This window comes from Paralichthys olivaceus, chromosome 24 (genome assembly GCF_024713975.1).
Source record: "Paralichthys olivaceus isolate ysfri-2021 chromosome 24, ASM2471397v2, whole genome shotgun sequence".
NCBI lineage: Eukaryota > Metazoa > Chordata > Actinopteri > Pleuronectiformes > Paralichthyidae > Paralichthys > Paralichthys olivaceus.
In genome coordinates this window covers 11,530,699-11,552,008 of record NC_091116.1, presented here as the reverse complement: position 1 = coordinate 11,552,008, position 21,310 = coordinate 11,530,699, and the positions used below count along the sequence as shown (strand labels likewise).

Genomic DNA, 21,310 nt, shown 5'->3' with positions numbered 1-21,310 from the left:
GCAGAGCAGCCGTTGCCTGGAAACCACCTGTGCAGCAACAAGAAAGCTGAGCATCGGTATGTGGAGGAAAACGACTCCATGTTCACTTCACCGGCAGGAAACATTAGTTTACTGACATTTCACGTGTCCAGGTGGATCTTAGGTGTCGACTCGTATCATGGCCGCAGGCAGTTTTCGAGTTGAGCCGCCATTTGTCGACTTCAGGGACGTGAGCGTCGGGCGGGTTTACAGGACCACGCTAACGGCCACGAACATCGGCAAGAGTCGGAAAAAGATCCGAATTGAGAAGCCCGCCACGAGGGTAAGTGTCTGCACCTGATGGGCTTTTAACAACTTTACTAAATTAACGAATTCATTTTTTGTAAAACGACGCAACGTTAGATACATCTGAAATTAGCTTAATTGCTAGTTAGCCAAAAGCGTGGTTCACGGTAAGCTAGCAACCTTCGTCGTTTAGTATCTATCTATTTATCTCTTTATCTGTATCTATCTATATATATCCATAGCTATATCTATCTATCTATCTATCTATCTATCTATCAATCATCCATCCATTTATTTTTGTTAAGGAAAACACAGGATGTGCAAATATCAATGTGTGTAATAGTTATTTGAACAGCTTATTTCATTTTAAAGGTGTCTGATGTTTCAAACTAGTTTAATATCCTGTAAAGTTTCCCCTTTAATTCACTCAGTGTTCACTGACTATTCTTACATGTGGCCTGTGCATGTTCATCTGATCTGGCTCCTTTTTTAAATCCCCCTTTTCCTCAAGTTGTTCCAGGTCACAGCAGCAGCGGCTGCAGCAGCCGTGTCTGTGGCTCCTGGTCTGTCTGTCAGTGTCCTGCTGCAGTTCTCTCCAGAGAAAGAGGAGGTGGTCAGAGACTGCCTTCTGATCCATATCGACGATGTGGAGACCATTGAGGTCCCATTGCTTGGGTAAACTGTCCAGACACGACTTCTTGTTATTATCTAGGACCAAACATGTCGTCCACGAGACAGTGAATCAGATTTTGTTTGTCTATTTTCACACCAACTCAGTTCCACTGTGTCCACACCTCTAGGTTTCCCAGGACCTGCTCCCTCCTGACGGACTCGGTATTAGACTTTGGTTGTGTTGCTGCCAGGAGTCAGATAATCAGCAAACACCATCCTGTAACCAATCAAGGATCAGCTCCAGGTAAAAGAGCAGCATCGTCCATGGGGAAACTTTTCTCATCAGCTGAAACTTAAATATGCACTAATGCAGTGAGATTCGTTTTACACTCTGTGTGTGTGTGTGTGTGTGTGTGTCTCATAGGTGTGTTCCAAGTGCAGTACAGTGCACACCCTTCAATCAGACTGTCACCTCTCAGTGGAGTCATTGCAGCGGGCGCCACCCAGTGGCTAAAAGTTGAACTACGCACAGACAGACCAATGCAAATTGATGAGAAGGCTCTGTAAGTGACACTAGTTCAACAAAACACTGTAAACTTTAAAGTACATAAACTGAAAAGACACAAAAACACCATGTCACCATTGAAGATTTTTTGAATAAACAAAGAAGATTACTTCATAATATTTGCTGTATATATATATATATATATATATATATATATACACACACATGTGTGTTTGTACAAAATAGAGTATATAGAGCATATACCATTTCAGTGGTGATCCTGAGCAACAGTTGTGCACCCTCTGTGTCCCAGGATAAAACTCCAGGATCGCTCTGCTGTATCTCTTACTATCAGGGCTGAAGTGGTGGATCAACGGCTCGAGGTCTCTGACCTGAAGGTAATCCAGTGGAAATGTGTGATACTCCATTATTTTAATGTGTACCTTTATGCCCTGCCCCCTTGTGGTAGAGTTTATGAAAACGTTTTCTAAAAGTACGATGCTTTGCTGTTTACCAGGGGGATTCACTCGCCTGTCTGCGCTTTGGGCCGGTATATTTTGGGACATCCTGTGTGAAGAATGTGGTTCTGAGAAACAATGGCCCCCAGGCCTGTGACTGGGTCTGCCTGCTTCAGGATAGTGCTGCCGGGACTGAACTGGTGAGTGTTGAAGTCAGTGCTGCCACAGTGTGAAGCCATTGCTCAACTAATACGTGATTATGCATTCACAACAGGAAAATGATCTTTATTAATACTGTGATGTAAAGATGATCCTCTATTAGTCCCACAATGGGGTAAACATGCAATAAAAAGACATGGTAATAGAACAGATCTACAATAGAAATAATACATGTAAATAGATTAAATACAGTGCAACAGGATTTCAGTTTACATATTGAATTGCACAGACAGAACGGATTATTGCACAGTTATTAAGGTCGTAAAAAGCACAACATTTGACAGGAAATAGTTTGTAGACACCCTGAAATAAAACGAGTCATTGACAGTGAAGTCTTTGTAGGGAACCAACCTACGCAAGAGCACAGACGCCGCCCTCTTTGAGAGGGAGGAGCAGTGCTGCCTAGCGGCTCAGGATCTGTTGGTGTGTGCACCACAGCATGGTCGACTGGGAGCATATGACACAACAGCTGTGGCAGTGTGCTTCAGCCCGTTACGTAACAGGTAACGTGATCTAACATGTTTTAAGTATGTAATGTGTTACACGTGGTTAAAAAACAAAAACAAATCTCCCCGTCGGGGAATTGAACCCCGGTCTCCCGCGTGACAGGCGGGGATACTGACCACTATACTAACGAGGAGGTGGTGAGGCAGAGAAGGGAATCATGCGGTTTCAACATTCTTTGTGTTTCAGGGCGTCAACAACGGAACGTGTTCACTCAGCCAGCCGGAGAGACTATTGTCTTTTCCTGTTATTTGACTCAGTGGGGAGGAGACATGGCTTCACTCACCACAGCGGTACACAAACACACACATACATTAACACACACACAAAATAATGTAACACAACAATTGGTTTCGGTTAAATTTACGAATATTTTGATTTGATTATTTCATGTACTGTCTAAGTTGTCACATTGATATCATGATATCTTTCTCTTTCTTTATGTTATCTATATTTTTGTTACTAGGCAACAGTAGTGTGGAACTGGCAGTGACAGGCTCTGGGCTGCCCGTCTCTCTGGTACCCAGTCCTCCTCAAAGGTTTGATTTCCCACCCTGTGTGACAGGCCAACGTGTTGAGCTGCTGTGTGTGCTGCAGAACCTCTGCCCTCAACTTCCCGTCAATTTCCACTTCCGCAAGTTAGCACATTTCACCACTGAACCTTTCAGGGGCACCATAGGCCCTGGGCAATGCCAGGTAGGATAGTGATTCATCCGATTATGCATTTCTAAACGCAAACAGAGCAATAAATGTGACACTTGTTTCTTTCCGTTGATTTCCCCAGGATGTAGTTTTGTCTTTCATTGCACGGCAGCAAGGGAGCTTCCAGGTGTGTCAGATGCTCGATGTCTTAGGTCATGTTCACCAGAGCAGTGACAACACGGCTGTTACTAAACTTGAGCTTCGTAGCTTCCACACAGTCACGCTATACCTGTCTGCTATCTGCTGCAGTGAGACTGTCCACGCCGTGCCCAAACCTAGTCCCGGTGAAAACCCAAAGTTTTTTCTTAAATCAATTACATTTTGTGTCACAAAGAAAATGTTATGCTAAAAAAGTGCAGATATAATATATACAGAGACGATGTGTGTATCTTTGATCAGTGAGTGGATAAGTGGATGTAACATCCTGTTTAATCTCTTGCCACATGTACCTGTCCTGTTCTGACTGGCCGCTTCGCAGACATCATTCGAGCAGTGACTAAATCAACTTGGTCACCACCTCACGTTCAGCCGAGGAGTCTGGCTTGCTGTCATGTGAGGGCACGTGCTGATGTCCTCAGCACCAACAAAACACAAGATCATAGGGAGAGGAGTAAAAATGCAGAGGAGGAGGAGTCCCTGGCCTTTCCAAACAGCAGGGCCTCTGACATGAGGCCTGTCCCCTCACACGGACGATACAGGTAAGATTAAAGAAACACACTGTACGATGCCGACCTGGTTCATCATCTGGAGGGTCTCTGCATGAATAACCTGTGGAGCTAATGTGGACAGCTCATGAGTGGACATGAGAGCAACTCTTGCATCGTGTTACTTTGACACATATGTTGTTAAAAACACTTACAATTAGCTTTTGACATTTTTTGTGGTTTCTAGACTCTAGACTACATTTTCATTGCTGTTATTTTGTTGTTACGGGGTTAAAAAAATAATCTATCCATTTCAGGGCCGCCTTTACTGATCAGTCCTGTTATCTCTATGTGAACACCAAGTATGCTTTCACTGAGGAGGAGAAGGAGCAGAGACAGCAAAATCGACAGATTTACACAGAACTCATCAAACAGCTCAGGGAAACACGGCTGTCGAGAATGAAGAAGAGGTAGCAGTTGTTGCAGTTTTTAACACCTAATATCATCTAACTCGAATATGTGGTTAGACGGACCCTTCAAATTGAATATTTGTCTTTTTGTAGCCATGCTAGATTGCAGGAAAAAGTGTTACAGGAGGTGGACATCGGGATTGTGCCTTCCCAAGGACTTGTTCCCCCAAAACTTTGTATCACGGACATGGAGAGTAGTGAGATCTCTAAAACAATGCTTAAGTATAGTGGTGCTTTCACACAAACCAAATGCAGCTGCCCAGAAGACAAGACATCCATCACCCTGCAGGCCAAAAGTCAGGTGAGGTCAAAGGAAGCATTAATTATAGTTAACAGATGAGTCCATCTTTCCACATGTACGATTTCCTTGCTAAAGCCAAACCTTTCTTTTTTCCCTTGCATTCAGGTCTCAGAAGTAATGAGTGCAGTTCCCTCTAACAGCCAGGAGATGGCAGACTGCAGCAGGACTCTGACAGCTCAGGAACTCTACCAAGTTGTCATAGGTTAGAGATTCAATTTAAAGTGCTTGAGTCACTGTCTCCAACAAAAAGCTGAGAACAAATGATGTGTAGCAGTGTATCTTGTTCTTGCTCTTTACACTCTCTGTAAGGAATGTGATCTGCTAACATATTACACAAATGTTAAAATCTCTCTGGTTTCTCATTAGGTCCATCGTTAGTGGACTTTGGTGAAGTGTGTGTGCGGTCCGTGTGTGTTCAGAAGCTGGAGCTGACCAATCATCTATCAGTGTATGTCTGGGTGCAGCTGGAGATGGACCGTCCTGAACTGCAGGGCTCCTCACCTCTCTCCCATGTCCTGCCCCCCCGCTCCTGCAACACCTTACCTCTGACATTTCACAGCAACGAGTTGGGACACTTCTACAGGTTGGAGGAGGAAGCAGCTCAATATACTTTCATTTCATGGAAATCATTGATTTCTGCTGCGATGCATTATATGTACATTATAGGTGTGTATTTCTTTATTCCAGACCTGTGTCCTACACTGTAAACCAGCAGCACCCTGGTCAGATACTAGTCCAGGCTCAGGTTGTCCCCTTGGCTCTGGAACTGTCCACTGCCCTGCTGGTGCTCCGTTCCACCCCCACCTTACTTGCCCAGTCGGGATATAGAAGTTCAGTTACACTTCGAAACCATCGTAACCATGCCGCAGAATTCAAATGGAGACCAATAGTCACAGAGAATGGCGTCCTGTTCTCTATTCGACCAGCTACAGGTACGACAAGTGCCACTCTGTTTTACTGTGTATATATACTGTGTGTTCTGTGTACAAGCATTTTTAATTCAAATATTTGCCCATAGGTTTTGGAACTGATATGAAAAATATATTCCATCCTCTTTAGGTACAGTGGAGCCATACAGGGAATTGGACTGTGACGTGGTGTGGCATCCCTCCTTCTCTTCCCCGGCAGAAGGAGACTTTGACCTGTGTGTCCACGAAGGCAACACACAACGCCTGCACTGTTTTGCCAAGGTCTGTCCTTAGAATTAGAAAGATGTCTGACTTACTCCTTTGTATTATAGGTTTTGAATAACACTACAACGAATGTATGCACACTCCAAGCTCCCTTTTAACTATTCACTTTTCTGGCTGTTCCAAAGTTGCTTTGTGTGCCGTCACATGTTTTGAACAATAACATATGTCAGTAATAGAAATGTGTGCCATTCTCTCAGGTTGGAACCACGAGTGTCCAACTTGCAGAGAAACAGGTGATGTTTGGATCAGTGCCTCTCAACATGACTTCTGTCAGAACGGCCATCTTACACAACACTGGACAGAACCATGCCTACTATCAGGTGCCCCCCCCCACACACACACAAAGTTACTTGTTTATGACAAAGGATGGCAAAACAACAAGACTGTCCCTCTGTCTGTCCGAGGCAGGTGCTAGATGTGTGCCCTCTGCCAGGCCTGGTGGTGAGTCCATGTGAGGGCGGGGTGCCAAGTCGGGGGCAAGCTGTGCTCAACATCCACTTCAGCCCTGATTCTGTCATCAAGTTTGACACCAGAGTGGAGGTGAGAGAGAGATGGAAAGATGTGAGGACTCTGTTATGCCTCCACACCTCCAGCAGGTTGTCCCTCCGTACCATTCTCTTGAACACAATATCTCCAGAATCCCACGAGAGAATTTCTTGTTTTCATATTACGATGGTGTGTATTCATGTGTGGAACACAGAGCAACTGACATTAGGCATGTGTATGCACTACAGATTGCTCTGAGGGGCATGAAGTCCATTGAGCTGAGGGTTGGTGGATCAGTGGAGCCTCCAAATGTTGACATTAGTGTGGTGAGTGTCTGTGTGTGATGAGTTGATGTATTGTTTATACTTTGTCTGTATCAGCAGATGATAGACTCAAACGTCAGCCCATTTGTCAAAACTACACACATTAACTTGTAAAAGCATAATTTATCTCACCCCAGTACTAAATAACCCATGAAACATTTATTCCCCATAAAAATCCGGAGCAGCAGACAGATTAAAATCAGACATCACAAAGACATTAAGAATCTTGTCCAGCTTTTACTCTGCTGATACATCAAGTAATGGGCAGATCAACTACATTTTCCCTTGAGTAATGGAGAGGCCATCTTTTCCAAAGTATATTGTATATTTAACATGTTGAAACTGGAACCAAGACAACTGTGATTTCTGCTGTTTAGCTCCAAATGAGGTTAATAGGATTCAAATTATGTGCCTGGGTAAAAGTATTTTTAAAACCTTAATGCCACTTTGGTTTACCTTTGGAATCCCTTTGTTTTTTCTCATCCCCTCCCTCCCTCTCTTTAGTCCCATTTCCAGTTCCATGGCGTCCATGCAGGTTCTCGGCGGGCGATACCTTTCACTCTGACAAACTGCTCATCAGCCGCAGCCAGGGTCACCTTCAACCTATCACAATATGCAGACTTCACTCTCCAGCTGCCTCAGCCCTCGCACAGTAAGCACTCACTCACTCACTCACTCACTCACTCACTCACTCAGCATTTCACACAGGATCAGAGTTAATATATGGGGTGTGTGGGTGATATGTTCTTATAAAGGTTTTATTAATGAAACACAGTATTGTATTATTGCATTTCATATTGTTTTGTGTTTACTGAATTTTGCTTGATTGCTTCTGTTCATTTTTACAAGCAGAGAAGGAGCCAGGTGTGAGTGTGATGGAAGTGCAGGGCTACCAGACGAAGGACTGCTCTCTTATCTTCTCACCCACACAGGTGATGTTTCAACATCAAATCTTCCAGAATAGTTATAGTAGATAGAGTTTCATAAAGATTGATAAGATCTGATTAAATGCACACTTAGCCTTCACAAGTTGCCATCTCCTAAAGCCTTCCCCCATGAGCAATTGTCCAATCATACCTTAAAAACCATGATTGAGCCAGTGTGAACCAGATGGTTCATTTGAAATTGCAGCCCTTTGGCAAGATGTTTAAAAAGCAATGGAGTGATTTGGCTAGCTACAGCTGATACAATCTGTCTGCAACTGTTAGTGCGGAAGTAACTGATGCTTTGTTCACCTCTACCTGAAATCAAGCACTCATTTTTTCACATAAAATGATTCTCTGGGGTTTTAAAAACCAACATAAAAGGTGTTTGTACTGTCACAAGATTAAAACTGTTTGTGTGTTATCTCACTCTGTTTTTCAGTAATTGCTTTTTTTATGTACTTAACCCGTGACATTCAAAATTCATTGGCTACCCTTTGGTCGTGCAGGCGTGCCCCACCTAGCAGCGTGGGCAGGGAGAGATGGCTAAATGCGGTGCAGGTGGCATATTGTGATGACAAGTACAAATATGACATTGGATCTCAAACAGGTGGTAATCAGAGAGTAGCAGGTGGTTGAGATGCTGTTGTGAACTTTAATTTCATTGGTGTATCGCTGCAGCATCAACCAAAACCATTGCTCTGAATCATGAACTTATGGAAATGTCTTCCTATAGGCAGCCAGTTACGACTTCGACCTGCCGCTGATGGTCAACGGAGTGAGATGGCCAACTGGTTCTCTGTCTCCTCTCCCTACTCCGTCCTCCACACCCACCTCCTCCTCTCTGTCAGCTGTCAGCTGGAAGCACATGGTTCAGCCAAACACCCGCTCTGTCACCATGGCGACACAACGGTCACCGTGCATACAGGCCACAGGTGCGGTTCACTCATGTGGAGCTGTGTATTTGTTAACACCCCTTTATTTGTGTGTTTCTGCTGGAATGAAACATAATCACAGCTCAAACATGGTTAAATTGTATATGTACAGAACACATCTCACACATGGCATTAGGTTTGTGCAGTTACATAATGTTTTTGCTCCCTTGCTGTTTTTAAAAAATGTTTTAGTGCTGTGTGCCCCACTGGAAATGTCCCCGTCAAGCTTACAGCTCCACTTGGAGCCTCTGGCATCACAGTCTGATGTTTATACTCAGGTATCAACTTCAGCTTTCTAACTGGATTTCTTTCATTCATTTTCATGTTTTCACCTTCTCTCATTAACCATCGATTAATTATCATCTCACATTTTTGCTGTTATCTCTTATTTTTATAATTCTATCATGATTTTCTTCTTTTTCTGATTTTGTTATATCTCTCTGTCACGCTCTAGACAGTGGAGCTGAAAGCAGCGTGTGAAGACAGTGTTTGTTGGCGTGGGATCATCAGTAAGAAGTTGCACTGGTGGTTTGACTGCAGTGCAATAGCAGCACCAACAGAGGACAGAAGAGAGTGTGAGCTATGTACAGTGACTCCATCATCTGGCTGTCTGGAGCCCAGCCTGTCCATCTGCGTTGCGGTCAGCATCAGGCCTGAGGCGATCAGAACAGGTGAGAAATGGTTACACTCACACTCACAAACACATTATGATGGATCACTTCATCTCCTGCTGCCCTCTCCTGTCTCACACATGCATAATTGGATCATTGTGAATATAGTTTTCTTTCTCTCTCACACATGCTGACTCCCTTTTCCACACACATGTCAGAGGGAAAACTGGATAAGAAATAACATGTGTCACAGCTTTGTTGAGTGTACCACGATTCTCTTTCAATATCCATTGGTAGCACTAGCTCAAGACCAGAAGCAACCACCATGTGTTATAGGACTTTTGCACAATGGTGGGTTACACATGTATTTATAAAACTGGAGTTACATTCAGGTAACATCTTTCTTTTTCTTTTTTCTCTCTTAGTGTCTGACAGATTAATCAAACTGTCCCTCCCTCTGTACTTGGGACGTAAGGATGGAGAGGGGATGGAACAAGAGGAGGAACATCAGCCCTACCAAGAGCTGGCCATCACTATTACTGTCCAGCTTCCTAGTATCACCTTCCACCCCCCTCAAATCCTGCTTCACCCAGTACCCTTGGAAAGCAATGCAACGGCCAAACTCACCCTAGTGGCTGTGGGATATCCAAGGTTAGTTCACACACACAGTTGTCTCCTAAGATCTGATCCAGTTACAGTTTTATTAATTCCTACGTTTGAATAATTTGGATTGATACAAGTAGAGAACAATCACAGATGTAGTTGTCAGCTCTTTGGGCAAACTGACAACAATTATAGATTTGTATTATATGTGCATTCTCCGAGCGTGTGGCAGTTCACCAGCTGGGACAAGCCACTGGAGATACAGTAAATGAATGCAGAGGTAGAAAAGAGCTGCTGATTTTCTCACCACATTATTTATTTCAGTGGGATTTTTATCAATCAGGCCAGGACTCATTAACTGGCAGGTCTCTACTTGTATTGGATTTTGCTTCCATTTTAGGCCAACAAGCTAATCCCCATTCCTATGCGGTTTCATTGTTGTTCGGCTTTCAGAGTGGACAGAAATCTGGCAGTACTCTTACAGTTCTGGCAGCATTTTCCGACCCACATCCCAATGACTGAAATGAGAACTCTGCATGCATAAAGATCTTTCTTCTTCTTAAGAAAACATATGTAGGGTTCTGTTTACACACTCAAGAAATGAACCAACAAGCAGTGTGCAAAAGGTGGTACAAATTCCAATTCTGTGTCGTATACAGAGTTTTAGAATTTCCATTTTTTCATCTTGCCACCACAGTGGTTTACACACAACAGTGTTATCACAGTAATATCTACTTCTTTTTGTTGTAAACTTCTTCGTTTGAAGTGGGACCAGGATATCTGCTGAAGTGGATAAGATGGAACTGGAGGATGGGACAGAGATGCATCCTGTGTCCGTCATCTTTCCTGAGGGTAACTGCCTCCGTGTCCAAAAACAGGACCAGGTAAAGTCCTTGTAGTCAGACCAGTTTAAATCCTTTAAGTGGACTCATGTATTTACTTCTAAATATGTATTTGGTTTGAATTTCACTTACAAAGTTGCTCCCTCTAGTTTCCATGTCTTGTTAGAATTGTGCATTTCCGAGGCAGTCTTCTGAGGACTGTGCTGTTGGTCTGTTATGTTTCTGTAGCAGTGTGAGTGAAACCTGATCTGTCACTGAATCGACAGAGGGATAAGATGACCAACACTGGAAAAAAAAGCTATGTGTAACTGAAATTACCCGCTTTTTTATTTTGTCTGTATAGAGCCACCCAATAGGTATTAGAAGCCAGGAAGCCAATGTGACCTATCTGATTTGCAGTGTGTCCTGCTCTTCTGCTGTTCCTCTTTCCCTCTGCACAAATATCACGTTCACTGAACAGCACTTCAACAACAGGTAGCTAATAACTTCATCACACCGCTCCTCAAATCTTTTCCTACTATGGTGACCTGTCTGTCAGGGCTTGAGCAAATGAGTAAATGGAGAGGGCTTCTTGTTTTTCCATCAGAGTTTGGCTCTGACCATTTAGTTCAAAAACCCATTCGTTTCTCGGTTTCTACACAGCCGTTATCTGGGTTTGGTACTGAAAATGTCAAGTGAGATGAATGATAACAATTTTGGGCCTCACTAGAAAACTTTCAGTCCTGTCCTTGTCATGTCCCTTCACATCTACATATAGATATATAGATATATAAAAACATAACATTACAAATGAAAAGTACCAACTCTTTTTTCCCCTTAACTCTGCCGCCCTCCTAACAGGTTTAAGGTTAAGTTGAATGCAATCGCTGACAACTGCCTCTTGACAGTCTGGCCCTACATGGCCCTGCACCGCTCTGAGCAACAGATAGTTGTCAAGACTGGTAACTGTATAATATCCACAAACACACATTCCTGCACCATGTATGTACAGTGTTTAGAAAACGAACTGTAGAAGTAGATCTCTCAATAGTATCACCCAAAAAGCGTCTGAATAAATCTGTGTACATGTTTTTATTATTTATTATTGTGTGACTGTCATGTAGGAGCCACAGCTGAGGAGGCGATCCTTCAGCGCTATCAAACACCAAGTCCTGCTCCTGGCCTAGCTTCATCCTCCTCCACATTTGACCACAACAGCTCAACAAGCAAGAACTCAGGCTCAGGTCAAAAAAAAGAAATGCACCACATTCTTGTGTGCTTATAATATTTTGAATCCATCTCTCAACAGTGTGTGTATCGGTCCTCATCAGACTCTTTTCCAGGCAGTGACAGCGTGAGTGGTCAGAGCAGCAGGGATGAAGAAGTTGCTCCAAAGAGACAGACGGACAATCCCGGCATCCCAGAATTCCCTAATGCCCACTCAGACGAAGGACTGTATCACCAGAATGTATTATTGGCTGTGGAGAGGTGGTTTAGTCTCTTTGGCTGGCCGAACGGAACACACCCTATCTCTGTGCCACACTCACTCAGAAGGTATACTCTAGATTTGCCAATAATTTAGCTCACAGGCCACATTTGAATTACCGCCCTGTTCTCGATCTCTCTTTTACCATCTTTCCTGTCTGTTTGTCTGTCACATGAATTAGTCTTTGTCCCACTCTCCCTACAGAGTTGTGTCAGAAACTCAAATTAATCATTCCAGTGGAAGGACTTACCGCGTCAGCCAAAATATAGACTACAGGTGAGTGTGTGTTTGAATTTGGTCAAGGAAAATACTAGATTTAGTGATAGGGTCATAACTGTTGTGTTGTTGCATCTAGGTCTGTAATGGACATGCTTCATCACCTGACAGCCAAAAAGATTCCTGGAATTCCTCTCTGTGAGGCATTTTCTACAGATAAAGACCAGCGGACCTATCAGCTGTTAAAACAGCATGAAGCTATGCTTGCTTTTCTCAGGTAGGCTTTATAAACACAGATACACTGCTGCAATGCGTTTGAATAAGAGCCTGAGTCATGTCCATGCAAAAGTCAATCGAAAACAAAACCTGACCTACTAATAGAACATAGTAGAACAAGGTAAAACCTTCAGAGAAATAATAAACTATGAAAATACTGGGAATGAGCCAATTTGAAATGAAGTGAAACTCTTTTAATGCTTAATAAGTTGTAAGGATTAATAATGTAACAGACACATTAGTTGTTATGAAGAACACAGCAGGAGAATATGTTCTATTGGGACATTTCTTCGCACCGCAGTCATTTGTCAGTTTGTTGTAACTGTGTGTTCAGGGTGCAGGGAGCCTGTCTGTGGCACATCAGACCAGAGTATTTGCTCGATGTGCAGGAGTTTAAACACTGGTGCTCCCTGCAGGTATAAATACACACAACATTTCAGACACAGACTTGTACATTTACAGTATATTTACATCTTCTTTTGCCATATGTGTGTGTGTGTGTTACTCAGTCAAATGAGGAAGAACGTGGTCTGGACTACAGCAGTGTAGATTATGAGTCTCTGAGCAAACGATCCTGGACCGATGTGCTGCTGCAGATATACAAGGTGAAAAACATTTATCTGGCTCTCTCTATTTTTTCACTGCCAGCTGTAGTCTATTGTATTTCTAATAATTTAATGGAAGCCTGAGAACATTTTGATGCTCATGGTTCTGTCTTGTTTAATACCACTATTATATTCCCCTGCACATGCCCAGGTATTTGTCTTGTGTCGTGTGTCAGAGAGCGGTCTGAATACAATTCTGAACCAGGAAGACGTAGATGGGATCCACACTGTCAACACACAGCCTATGACCAGTAATGTGTATTCTGCCTGTGAGCTCCAGTTGCTCTCGTGGCTCAACAAGCACTTCCAGAACATGAGGAAAACTGTCTGGGGTCCAGGTAGGTCACAATATACACACGCACATAAAAACCACTTCATCAGAGCCAAAGAGATTCAATCACCACATGTGGCTGCAGAGGGCGCTGTTGCTTTAAAGTGTTTCTTCCTCACAGGATAGTAATGTATTATTTTCCTGTAAGGCTTGAGGTTAGAATCCTTTTAGGACCAGTTGATTCTGACGTTGGTTTGCATCGTTAATGTTTGGCAGGTGGCGACCCTTCAGCACGTTGGATAGTGAATTTTGACCTTGACCTGACAGATGGACTGGTGCTCGCTGCTCTGCTTGCTGCCTACTGCCCTTATCTGGTCTGTGTGTGTGTGTGTGTGTGTGTGTGCGTGTGCGTGTGCGTGTGCGCGTGCGTGTGCGTAGACCATTTTGTGTGTCTGTGAGTCAGAGAGGGATGGTGGTTAATGCCTGTTAAGTGGCACTGTGATTAGGGAGGCTTCTTATCATGCAAATCACCAGAATGTGTGTGTGTGTGTGTGTAAATGTATGTGGGGGGGTGAAGCTGCCTCTGAATATTTAGTAGTGTAATTAGCCAGTAGATGTGTTTTGCTCAAGTAAGATTTCAACAAAATTCCAAAATTATCTTTGAACCCTGATAAGCCAAGTCAATTCTCAATCTAGTCACATGTTACTGCTGAGCAGTCTGTGACGGGCGACAGAGAGAGAGAAACTAGAGAGATCATCCAATTAAAAGACAAATTACACATGAGCCTTGTTATATTTCTTATTTACCAATTATATTTCTTATTAGGTCTGCAGCCACTTCCGGAGGATGTACACCACACCGAGCAGCCTGGAGCAGATCCTCCACAACAACATCATAGTGGTCCAGTCCTTAACTGCACTTTCTCTCAACATAAATATCCAGGTAAAAACCAGTACATCTATGGTTTTTATCTATATCTAACTAGAATGATTTACAAAACGTTGCTTCCTTATGTATCTGCAATCCATTTCATATATATGCTTTCAAGTTGATTGGAAAAGTACAATATATTGACCTTTTGTTTTTAGTACTTTGAATAAAAGGGTCCCTGACTGATTTAGAATTGTATTCCTGTAACATAAACCAGAGCTGTCACCTATAGGGATCACCCATCTGAAGTCTAGCAACAACCACTTCATGGACAAGTAGATAGAATTTAACATGCTGTATGAGTAACTCCATATTAATATCACATTATTGTCATCTATGTACAGATGCACATGCATTTCCAACACAGATGTACATGATCAATCAATTGCACTAAATTCTCATTTATTCTCAATATACATAATAATTATATTGGCAGAGACATTTATCAATTACTGCATTAATGACCATCATGATTGAATACATCATGAATATATCCTCATGATAATGGAAATTATGCAGCACTTCCTGTTGTGACTTTCCCTGTATGTGTGTTTGTGTGTGCATTCAGCCCACAGATTTGTCAGATCCAAATCCAGTGCAGATGTTAATGCTGTGCGTTCACCTGTATGAGAGACTGCCTCAGTACCTGCCACTTAACACTATCACTCTATCAGGAAGCCTGCACAGCACTTTCAGCACGCAGGTAACATACACACACACACACACACACACACACACACACACACACAAATAGTATTTGATCTTAGATACATGCCTTAAATAAAACAAATGAGCACTGTCAAGACTGAAGATGGACTTGCACATGCAAACACTGCAAATGGGATCACACATACAGGCACGCAATGATTGGATTATAGTCACACATTAATAGGATTATGGACTCATCCACACAAACACACACAGGATTACACACACAGACAAATATACATCTAGTTAATGATCCATGTTGTTGGCTACATTACACACGAGCAAAGATGGATCAGTCGGTTTTTCACATATTGTAGTATTGTTTTCTGAAAGCAGTGTTTGTCTGCCTGTTGCAGTTTTATACACCTGTGTTTAAGTTGTATGTATAATACTGTTTCTGTCTCTGTCTGTCCTGCAGGTTCGACTGAAAAGTCTCTCCTCTAAGCCTGTCAAATACCAGGCCTTCATTTTAGGAGAGGACGCCCATCTCTTCTCCCTGCCAGATGGATCTACTGTCACCATTCTTCCAAAGTATGTCACATTGTACCATATTATACCACACTGTCCCACACCGTACCTGACACACTGTCACCTCGCCTTGGGGGGGTTGATTATTTTCATCCCAACCTATAATCTTGATTTTAATGCTCAGAACGATCTGCTCAGGACACCCATGGTATATTAACAACAGTCCACAGTAGTTTTCAGGTTCAAGCATAATAAGCCTAGTGCAATAAAATAGAAATTATGCAACTATTGCATTCCTTTGTAGTCTGCACCAATTACAGATACTGGTATCTCATGTGCTAAATAAGCACAGATACTGTCGTTGGCTATTTTCACAGGGTGAGCACTGATCTGACAGTCCAGTATCACTGCTCCTTCCTGCAGCCCATGGAGGCAGTGCTGCTGCTCATCTCCAGCTCTACTTTCGGTCTGAGTGCCACCACTCTCGCCTTCAATCTAAAGACCCATGTCAGTCACATCACACCCACAGTGAGTATATCGAACCAAAGCCCCCTGACTGACCGTTGTGCTATTGTTAAATATTACTGACTTTATATTACTGAATCTCTGTCTGACCAAGTCACTCACTAGCAATTCTGTCTGTCAGATATCATGCTTTAAATATATTATCAACCAGAGGACTTATTCTTCATACATAGTGAAACAATTAAATGACAAATAATCTGCTTCTGTATCCTGTCCTTAGAAAACAGTCAAGTGTGTGTCACCATGCTATGAGCTGAGAGTGGTCCAACTTCTAATAACCAATCCTTTCAATAAGGAAGCTAGGTTCAGGTCGGTGTCAGAACACACATGATTGCCACCTAGTAGATCCAGCTTAAAACTGATTGCATTGGTTTTGTTTATCCAGGGTTGAGACTGTATACACTGTATCTGTCACCTCCCATGTACAACGATGAATGCAATGTGTGTTAGGGTGGTGCTGGTGGAGTCTACGTTCAACCCCCTGGAGCCTGAAAAGAAAAAAGACAGCCTCATTCAACAGGCCTCCTCCACAGCCAAGTATTACACACACACACACACACACACACACACACACACACACACACACACACACACACACACACTTGAACTTGACTTCAACACACCTTTCCAAACAGCTGGTTTTATCATTTATTCTAAACACTTTTCAACTGCACATGAATCAGACCTTGGTGGAGTGTTTGTGGTATCAGGAAGCGTGTGTGTGATTTAAGTGAGACAGATTAAAGCCTTTGTGTCCATGTTTATGAGGGACATGTCACGCAGTGCAGTGGTGTGGCTCACTGATGCCTTTTTAATAGTTTTTTAACAATGCAGCTCTACAGCACAGATGAAGATACATCAGGCTTTTTCTACACACACAGACAACACTTGTTTGTAGATTCGATTCCTTGTTGGTTTCCTTCTCTTCATCTGATTCCTTGACTGTAATTAAAATGTCAGCCACACAGATCAGAACATTTTGCATCAGTTTATAGTAAATATACACATTTGGTGGCAAGCGCAGACTTACTTTTCTTTTTTCATTTGATTGCACCAAGACCATGATAACATGGTACAGGGAGCACGACCACACAGAATACAAGCCAGCAACAGACAGACTTCCCACATTATATACAGTAGAAGTTTTTTTTACAGGAACTTACTCAATCTCAAGCTTATTCTGCCAGTCACTGCTGCAGACAGTGAAGGAAACCTTGAGGCTGCTCCTCAGGAGAGTCCTGGCTTGTCCTTTAGAATAGCTGGTTGGTATGCATCTCTCGTCACCTGAGTCCTCTTCACACTAGGACATCGCAGCTCCTCTTTCTAATCAGGAGTTGACCAAGAGGATTTGAAGTAGGTCATCAGTTGTTCACCTAAATCAGTTATTCTGATGTGATGTATAAATGGGTATATTTTTCATCCTTCAGGAACGAGAAGACGACTTCAGACATGAGAAGTGGGGAGGATGTGGAAGGGAACGCCTCAGCTTTCAGTGAGTACAGAGTGCACACGTGCTCTGTACCCTGTGCCACCCAAAATTAATGTCTATATTTGAATACTTTTTTTACCATGTCTGATTTGTTTTAAGTCGTGGTTGATATATATAAATATATGTATATATTTGTGTGTACAGGTGAAGGCAGTGAGTTCCTGAGTGCCGTGGGGAGCGTTTGTCTGAAGTCAGGCCAAGCAGACACTCTGAACATCCACTATCTGCCCCTCTACCCAGGCACCAAGTACGGCTCTGTGCTGCTCGTCTGCCCGCAGGTCAGTGTGTCTGTTTTGTCATTGTCAGGGCTGTCTTTCAATTCACACTCAATACCAGTGAAATAGGGTTGGTTTGACCTATTGGGGACAAAACCATGTTATGTTTAGGATCTCAAAATGATAACAACCGATGTGGCAGATTACAATTCATTTACAACATTGTGTGTGTGTGTGTGTGTGTGTGTGTGTGTGTGTGTGTGTGTGTGTGTGTGTGTGTGTGTGTGTGTGTGTGTGTGTGTGTGTGTGTGTGTGTGTGTGTAGGTAGGCGACATGGTCTATATGGTGAAGGCCACAGCAGAATTGCCTCTTCCTTCCCCGCTCACCGCCAGGCTAAATTCAAACATAGTCTTCATCACCAGCAACTCTGGTAGGAGCCTGACATGTTTGTCTTTGTAGCTGTAGAGTATTGATATGAGAAGTAAATCAAACACTGATGTTTTTCTGTGTGTGTATCAGTGCTAAGTCTACGCTGCAGAGTGGAGCAGGTGTGCGAGGAGATGGTGCGTGTGCCGCTGATCAATATGGCCCGGGAGCAAGCTCTGGCCATCTGGGGTCAGCAAAGCATGAGCGCAGAGGAACACAGGAGGCGGATGCTGACACACACATTGTGTAGTAGCACTGTGAGGGCATCTACAGCCATACACAAGCTCTTCAATCAACAGTCACACACACAGACGCTCTCTGGAAAGCAGGTGAGTGGTTGGTGGAAAGGCAGAAGTTTTCACATCACTATTGTGAAATGTTTTCTTTGTTGTCTCTACATTTATTTTTGTAAACCTCCTCTCTTCTTGTTTTCGATCAGGCCCAGCTGTTGAGTGGTGCTGACCACTGTAGAGTGGTTACATATAGTGTTGAGGTTTCTTTGCCCCAGTACTTCACTTTACCCAGTACTGTTGAAATACCTATAACAGACGACACCAATGTACCATGGGAGGATCCTACAGGTACGTACACACCAGAGTGCAGCAAAGTTGCACCAGACATTTTCTGGAACTTTTCCTGCCAGCCCCTAGTAAAATGGTCAGGAAATATAGAAGAGGTGTCATACTTGTAGAAGATGCTGTCGGAGATGTCAGACTGCCACCCTTCGCGTAAATATTCAGGACATATTTCAACATGTCTTGACCCAATTTCCAAGAGTCCATGTCTGAAAGAAGCTTTACTTATATGAATTAAAACTCTCCTGCTGTGATTGTGTACTGTTCCCCCTCCCCTGAATACCTTGTCCTACCTTAACTCAACAGATTGTGGCTATGTGGACATTCCGTTACGGTTCCAGGCAGACTGTGTGGGAAGATTTGCATGTCAGGTTGTCCTGAAGTCTTCGTGTGATATTAGGGTCTACATGCTGGAGGCGCTGGTTACATCACAGGTCTTTACCATCTGATATCGGAGATTAATAAACCTGTGAAAAAATGATGGATTGCTTCTTGTTGCCTGAGTTTATGGTCACTGACACAGAATCCAAGTCTCATGTATGACTCAGTCTGTGTGTGTGGTGCCTGTTAAGAGGTCACCTAAATGCATTTGATTTTAAATGAATGTATTTCTTCCATGTTAATAGAAGTGTTACAGAAAGAGTGAGTGTCTTGTTTTCCTCATGATGTCACAGATGGGTTACAAAAAGAAAATTGAAAAAGATCGTTGCATTGGCGGGGAATCGAACCCGGGCCTCCCGCTAACACCTCTAATTGGCTCTGAATCGTTTCCGGTCATTCTCTATGGTAGTGCGAAACCACTGTGGATGCAATGCGCCCCCCGGCCACTGACCCTGTTAGCGCTGTCACCGCTTCAACTCTCTCCTCCTCGCAACTTCCCATTGAGTGACGCGAGAAGAAGAAACAACAGGAAACACAGGTGAGATAAACAGGAAGCTGCACCGACTGAACTCTACAGAGACAGAGAGGAGAAGAAGAAAAGAGAAAATGGAGGAGTTTCAGCTCTTCATCCTCTGGCATCGAAAATGAGACACGGTCAACAGAGAGAGAGAAACCTCATGTTGTTTATCCACACCATCTCAGTGAGTGTGTGTTTGATCACTTCCTCTGTTTGAATTGGATTTCATATAAAACCACTCTGATGTGTTGTGATGGGAGTGAACACTGAACTGTGCGGTTTGATTGGAAGAAACAAGTGGCAGTGAGAATGTGGAGTGTTTAGGCTTTTATCAGTTTGTACATAATTCAACCTGAGACCACATTTAGTTTTTATTCAGGTTTCACAAGTGTTTCTATTAGTTCACTTGAAATGAGCATCAAAATTGTTTGTGTCCATATGAGAATTGCTGTTTATCTAACTTGGTTGCTGGGTGTAAAACTTTCAGATAGATTTATACGTGACTGTGGATTTGTTGTCCATTTTGGCTGCAGGTAAACAACTCACTGAGGGGACCAGTTCTGATGTGCCTGTAGTGTTTGTGCCCTACAGAGTAACAACACGTCTGGCTCTGCATCTCCATGAAGCCCCTCAGCAGCTCAGGCAATAACACTAACTTCAGCACAGACAGCACAAGGTGTGTACGCATGCATCCTCCTGTCAGCATTAAAGGATTTATGTACTGTTGGTCTGTGCCTCGGCTCTGACAAGTCTCTAGGCATTCATGGAAGCACATTGGTTATTCCTACATCCAGGAGGGTTTCTGTGTAGCCTGTCACTAAAGAAAATAAAGAACAGCTTGTTCAGCTCACAGTAGAGAAGTTAAGAGTAAAAGATATTCTGACTTTCATTTAGAATGAGGAAACAGATATTCTGATTATACATAGGGTTTGCAATCTACGGCAACAGTCTAAATAGACCTATATCATATCCTGTCCTGTGGAAGGAGCATTCATATGTCCCATCCACACTGGCCGTCGCAGCTTGGAGGAAACTCCTGCTGGCCTGGGCAGCGTAATCCATTATCATTACTGGATCTTCCAACGCCATTGGCCTAGTTTTTACACAATCTTGAGTTTCAATGTGCCAGAAGCCAAAGTGCCTGATTGAATTCTTACCTTGGAACCTCAATGTTGTTCTCACACACACACACACACACACACACACACACACCTCAACAAAGAATTCAATGTGTACTACTAAACATACAGATGACAGAATCAAAGCAAGCATCTCCATATTTTACATCATATCCCCCTGATACACTGCGTTGCAACACAACTGCCAGTTACTTCAAAAGAGAAATGAGGCCAAACCACTGTAAAATACTGTAATAAAGAATTCTTCATTTTTATCGCTATAAATATTTGATCAAAATGTGACTAATAGACAAAAAATGCTGTTGGATATTCAACCCATTTTATTCTCAGCTAAAATAATCTATGGGCCAAAGCTCTGTCAGAAGGAAAAGCCAAATCAATTTGCTTGCTAGCTATGCTTTCCTTGCACATACTTGTGCTTGACATATTTTTCTAATCTAGTTCTGTTTCTCTGCTTATCCTGGACACACAAGTGTAACAAAAAGTGCACATCTCTAATGTTTCAGGT

General features: G+C 42.9%; 1 protein-coding gene and 1 non-coding gene across 3 annotated transcripts; one reads left to right on the top strand and one right to left on the bottom strand.

Annotated features, from left to right (window-relative positions):
• The first annotated feature begins 6 nt into the window (after positions 1 to 6).
• LOC109640458 (cilia- and flagella-associated protein 47) lies at positions 7 to 19,246 on the top strand. Of its 2 annotated transcripts, none has more exons than XM_020104468.2 (49): positions 7 to 301; positions 776 to 939; positions 1,065 to 1,180; positions 1,301 to 1,439; positions 1,695 to 1,779; positions 1,899 to 2,039; positions 2,401 to 2,561; positions 2,752 to 2,855; positions 3,029 to 3,258; positions 3,347 to 3,548; positions 3,743 to 3,962; positions 4,226 to 4,378; positions 4,472 to 4,679; positions 4,785 to 4,881; positions 5,046 to 5,262; positions 5,367 to 5,611; positions 5,739 to 5,869; positions 6,070 to 6,192; positions 6,281 to 6,412; positions 6,607 to 6,684; positions 7,186 to 7,333; positions 7,534 to 7,613; positions 8,341 to 8,539; positions 8,732 to 8,817; positions 8,994 to 9,210; positions 9,576 to 9,801; positions 10,520 to 10,637; positions 10,939 to 11,069; positions 11,436 to 11,536; positions 11,699 to 11,818; positions 11,918 to 12,128; positions 12,265 to 12,336; positions 12,416 to 12,553; positions 12,887 to 12,968; positions 13,062 to 13,157; positions 13,309 to 13,495; positions 13,705 to 13,802; positions 14,255 to 14,371; positions 14,928 to 15,062; positions 15,486 to 15,598; positions 15,913 to 16,063; positions 16,281 to 16,369; positions 16,511 to 16,597; positions 17,488 to 17,552; positions 17,694 to 17,827; positions 18,089 to 18,194; positions 18,284 to 18,519; positions 18,630 to 18,771; positions 19,072 to 19,246. In XM_020104468.2, the coding sequence occupies exons 1-49, from the start codon at positions 158 to 160 to the stop codon at positions 19,212 to 19,214; spliced, it is 6,918 nt and encodes a 2,305-aa protein (XP_019960027.2). In that variant the 5' UTR covers positions 7 to 157; the 3' UTR covers positions 19,215 to 19,246. The 2 variants fall into 2 exon arrangements, with proteins under 2 accessions (XP_019960027.2, XP_019960026.2); XM_020104467.2 differs by having other exon boundaries at positions 11,906 to 12,128.
• On the bottom strand, positions 2,627 to 2,698 carry trnad-guc (transfer RNA aspartic acid (anticodon GUC)). The gene has a single exon. It is a non-coding gene; the product is annotated as a tRNA-Asp (tRNA).
• Positions 19,247 to 21,310: the final 2,064 nt, after the last annotated feature.

What these genes read in the sequence shown, in the direction of transcription:
- LOC109640458 (XM_020104467.2), top strand. Translation starts at nt 158, where the DNA reads ATGGCCGCAGGCAGTTTTCGAGTTGAGCCGCCATTTGTCGACTTCAGG. An exon ending in ATTGAGGTCCCATTGCTTGG is followed by an intron (nt 940 to 1,064) that starts GTAAACTGTCCA and finishes CCACACCTCTAG; the next exon opens with GTTTCCCAGGACCTGCTCCC. An exon ending in AGAACCATGCCTACTATCAG is followed by an intron (nt 6,193 to 6,280) that starts GTGCCCCCCCCC and finishes TGTCCGAGGCAG; the next exon opens with GTGCTAGATGTGTGCCCTCT.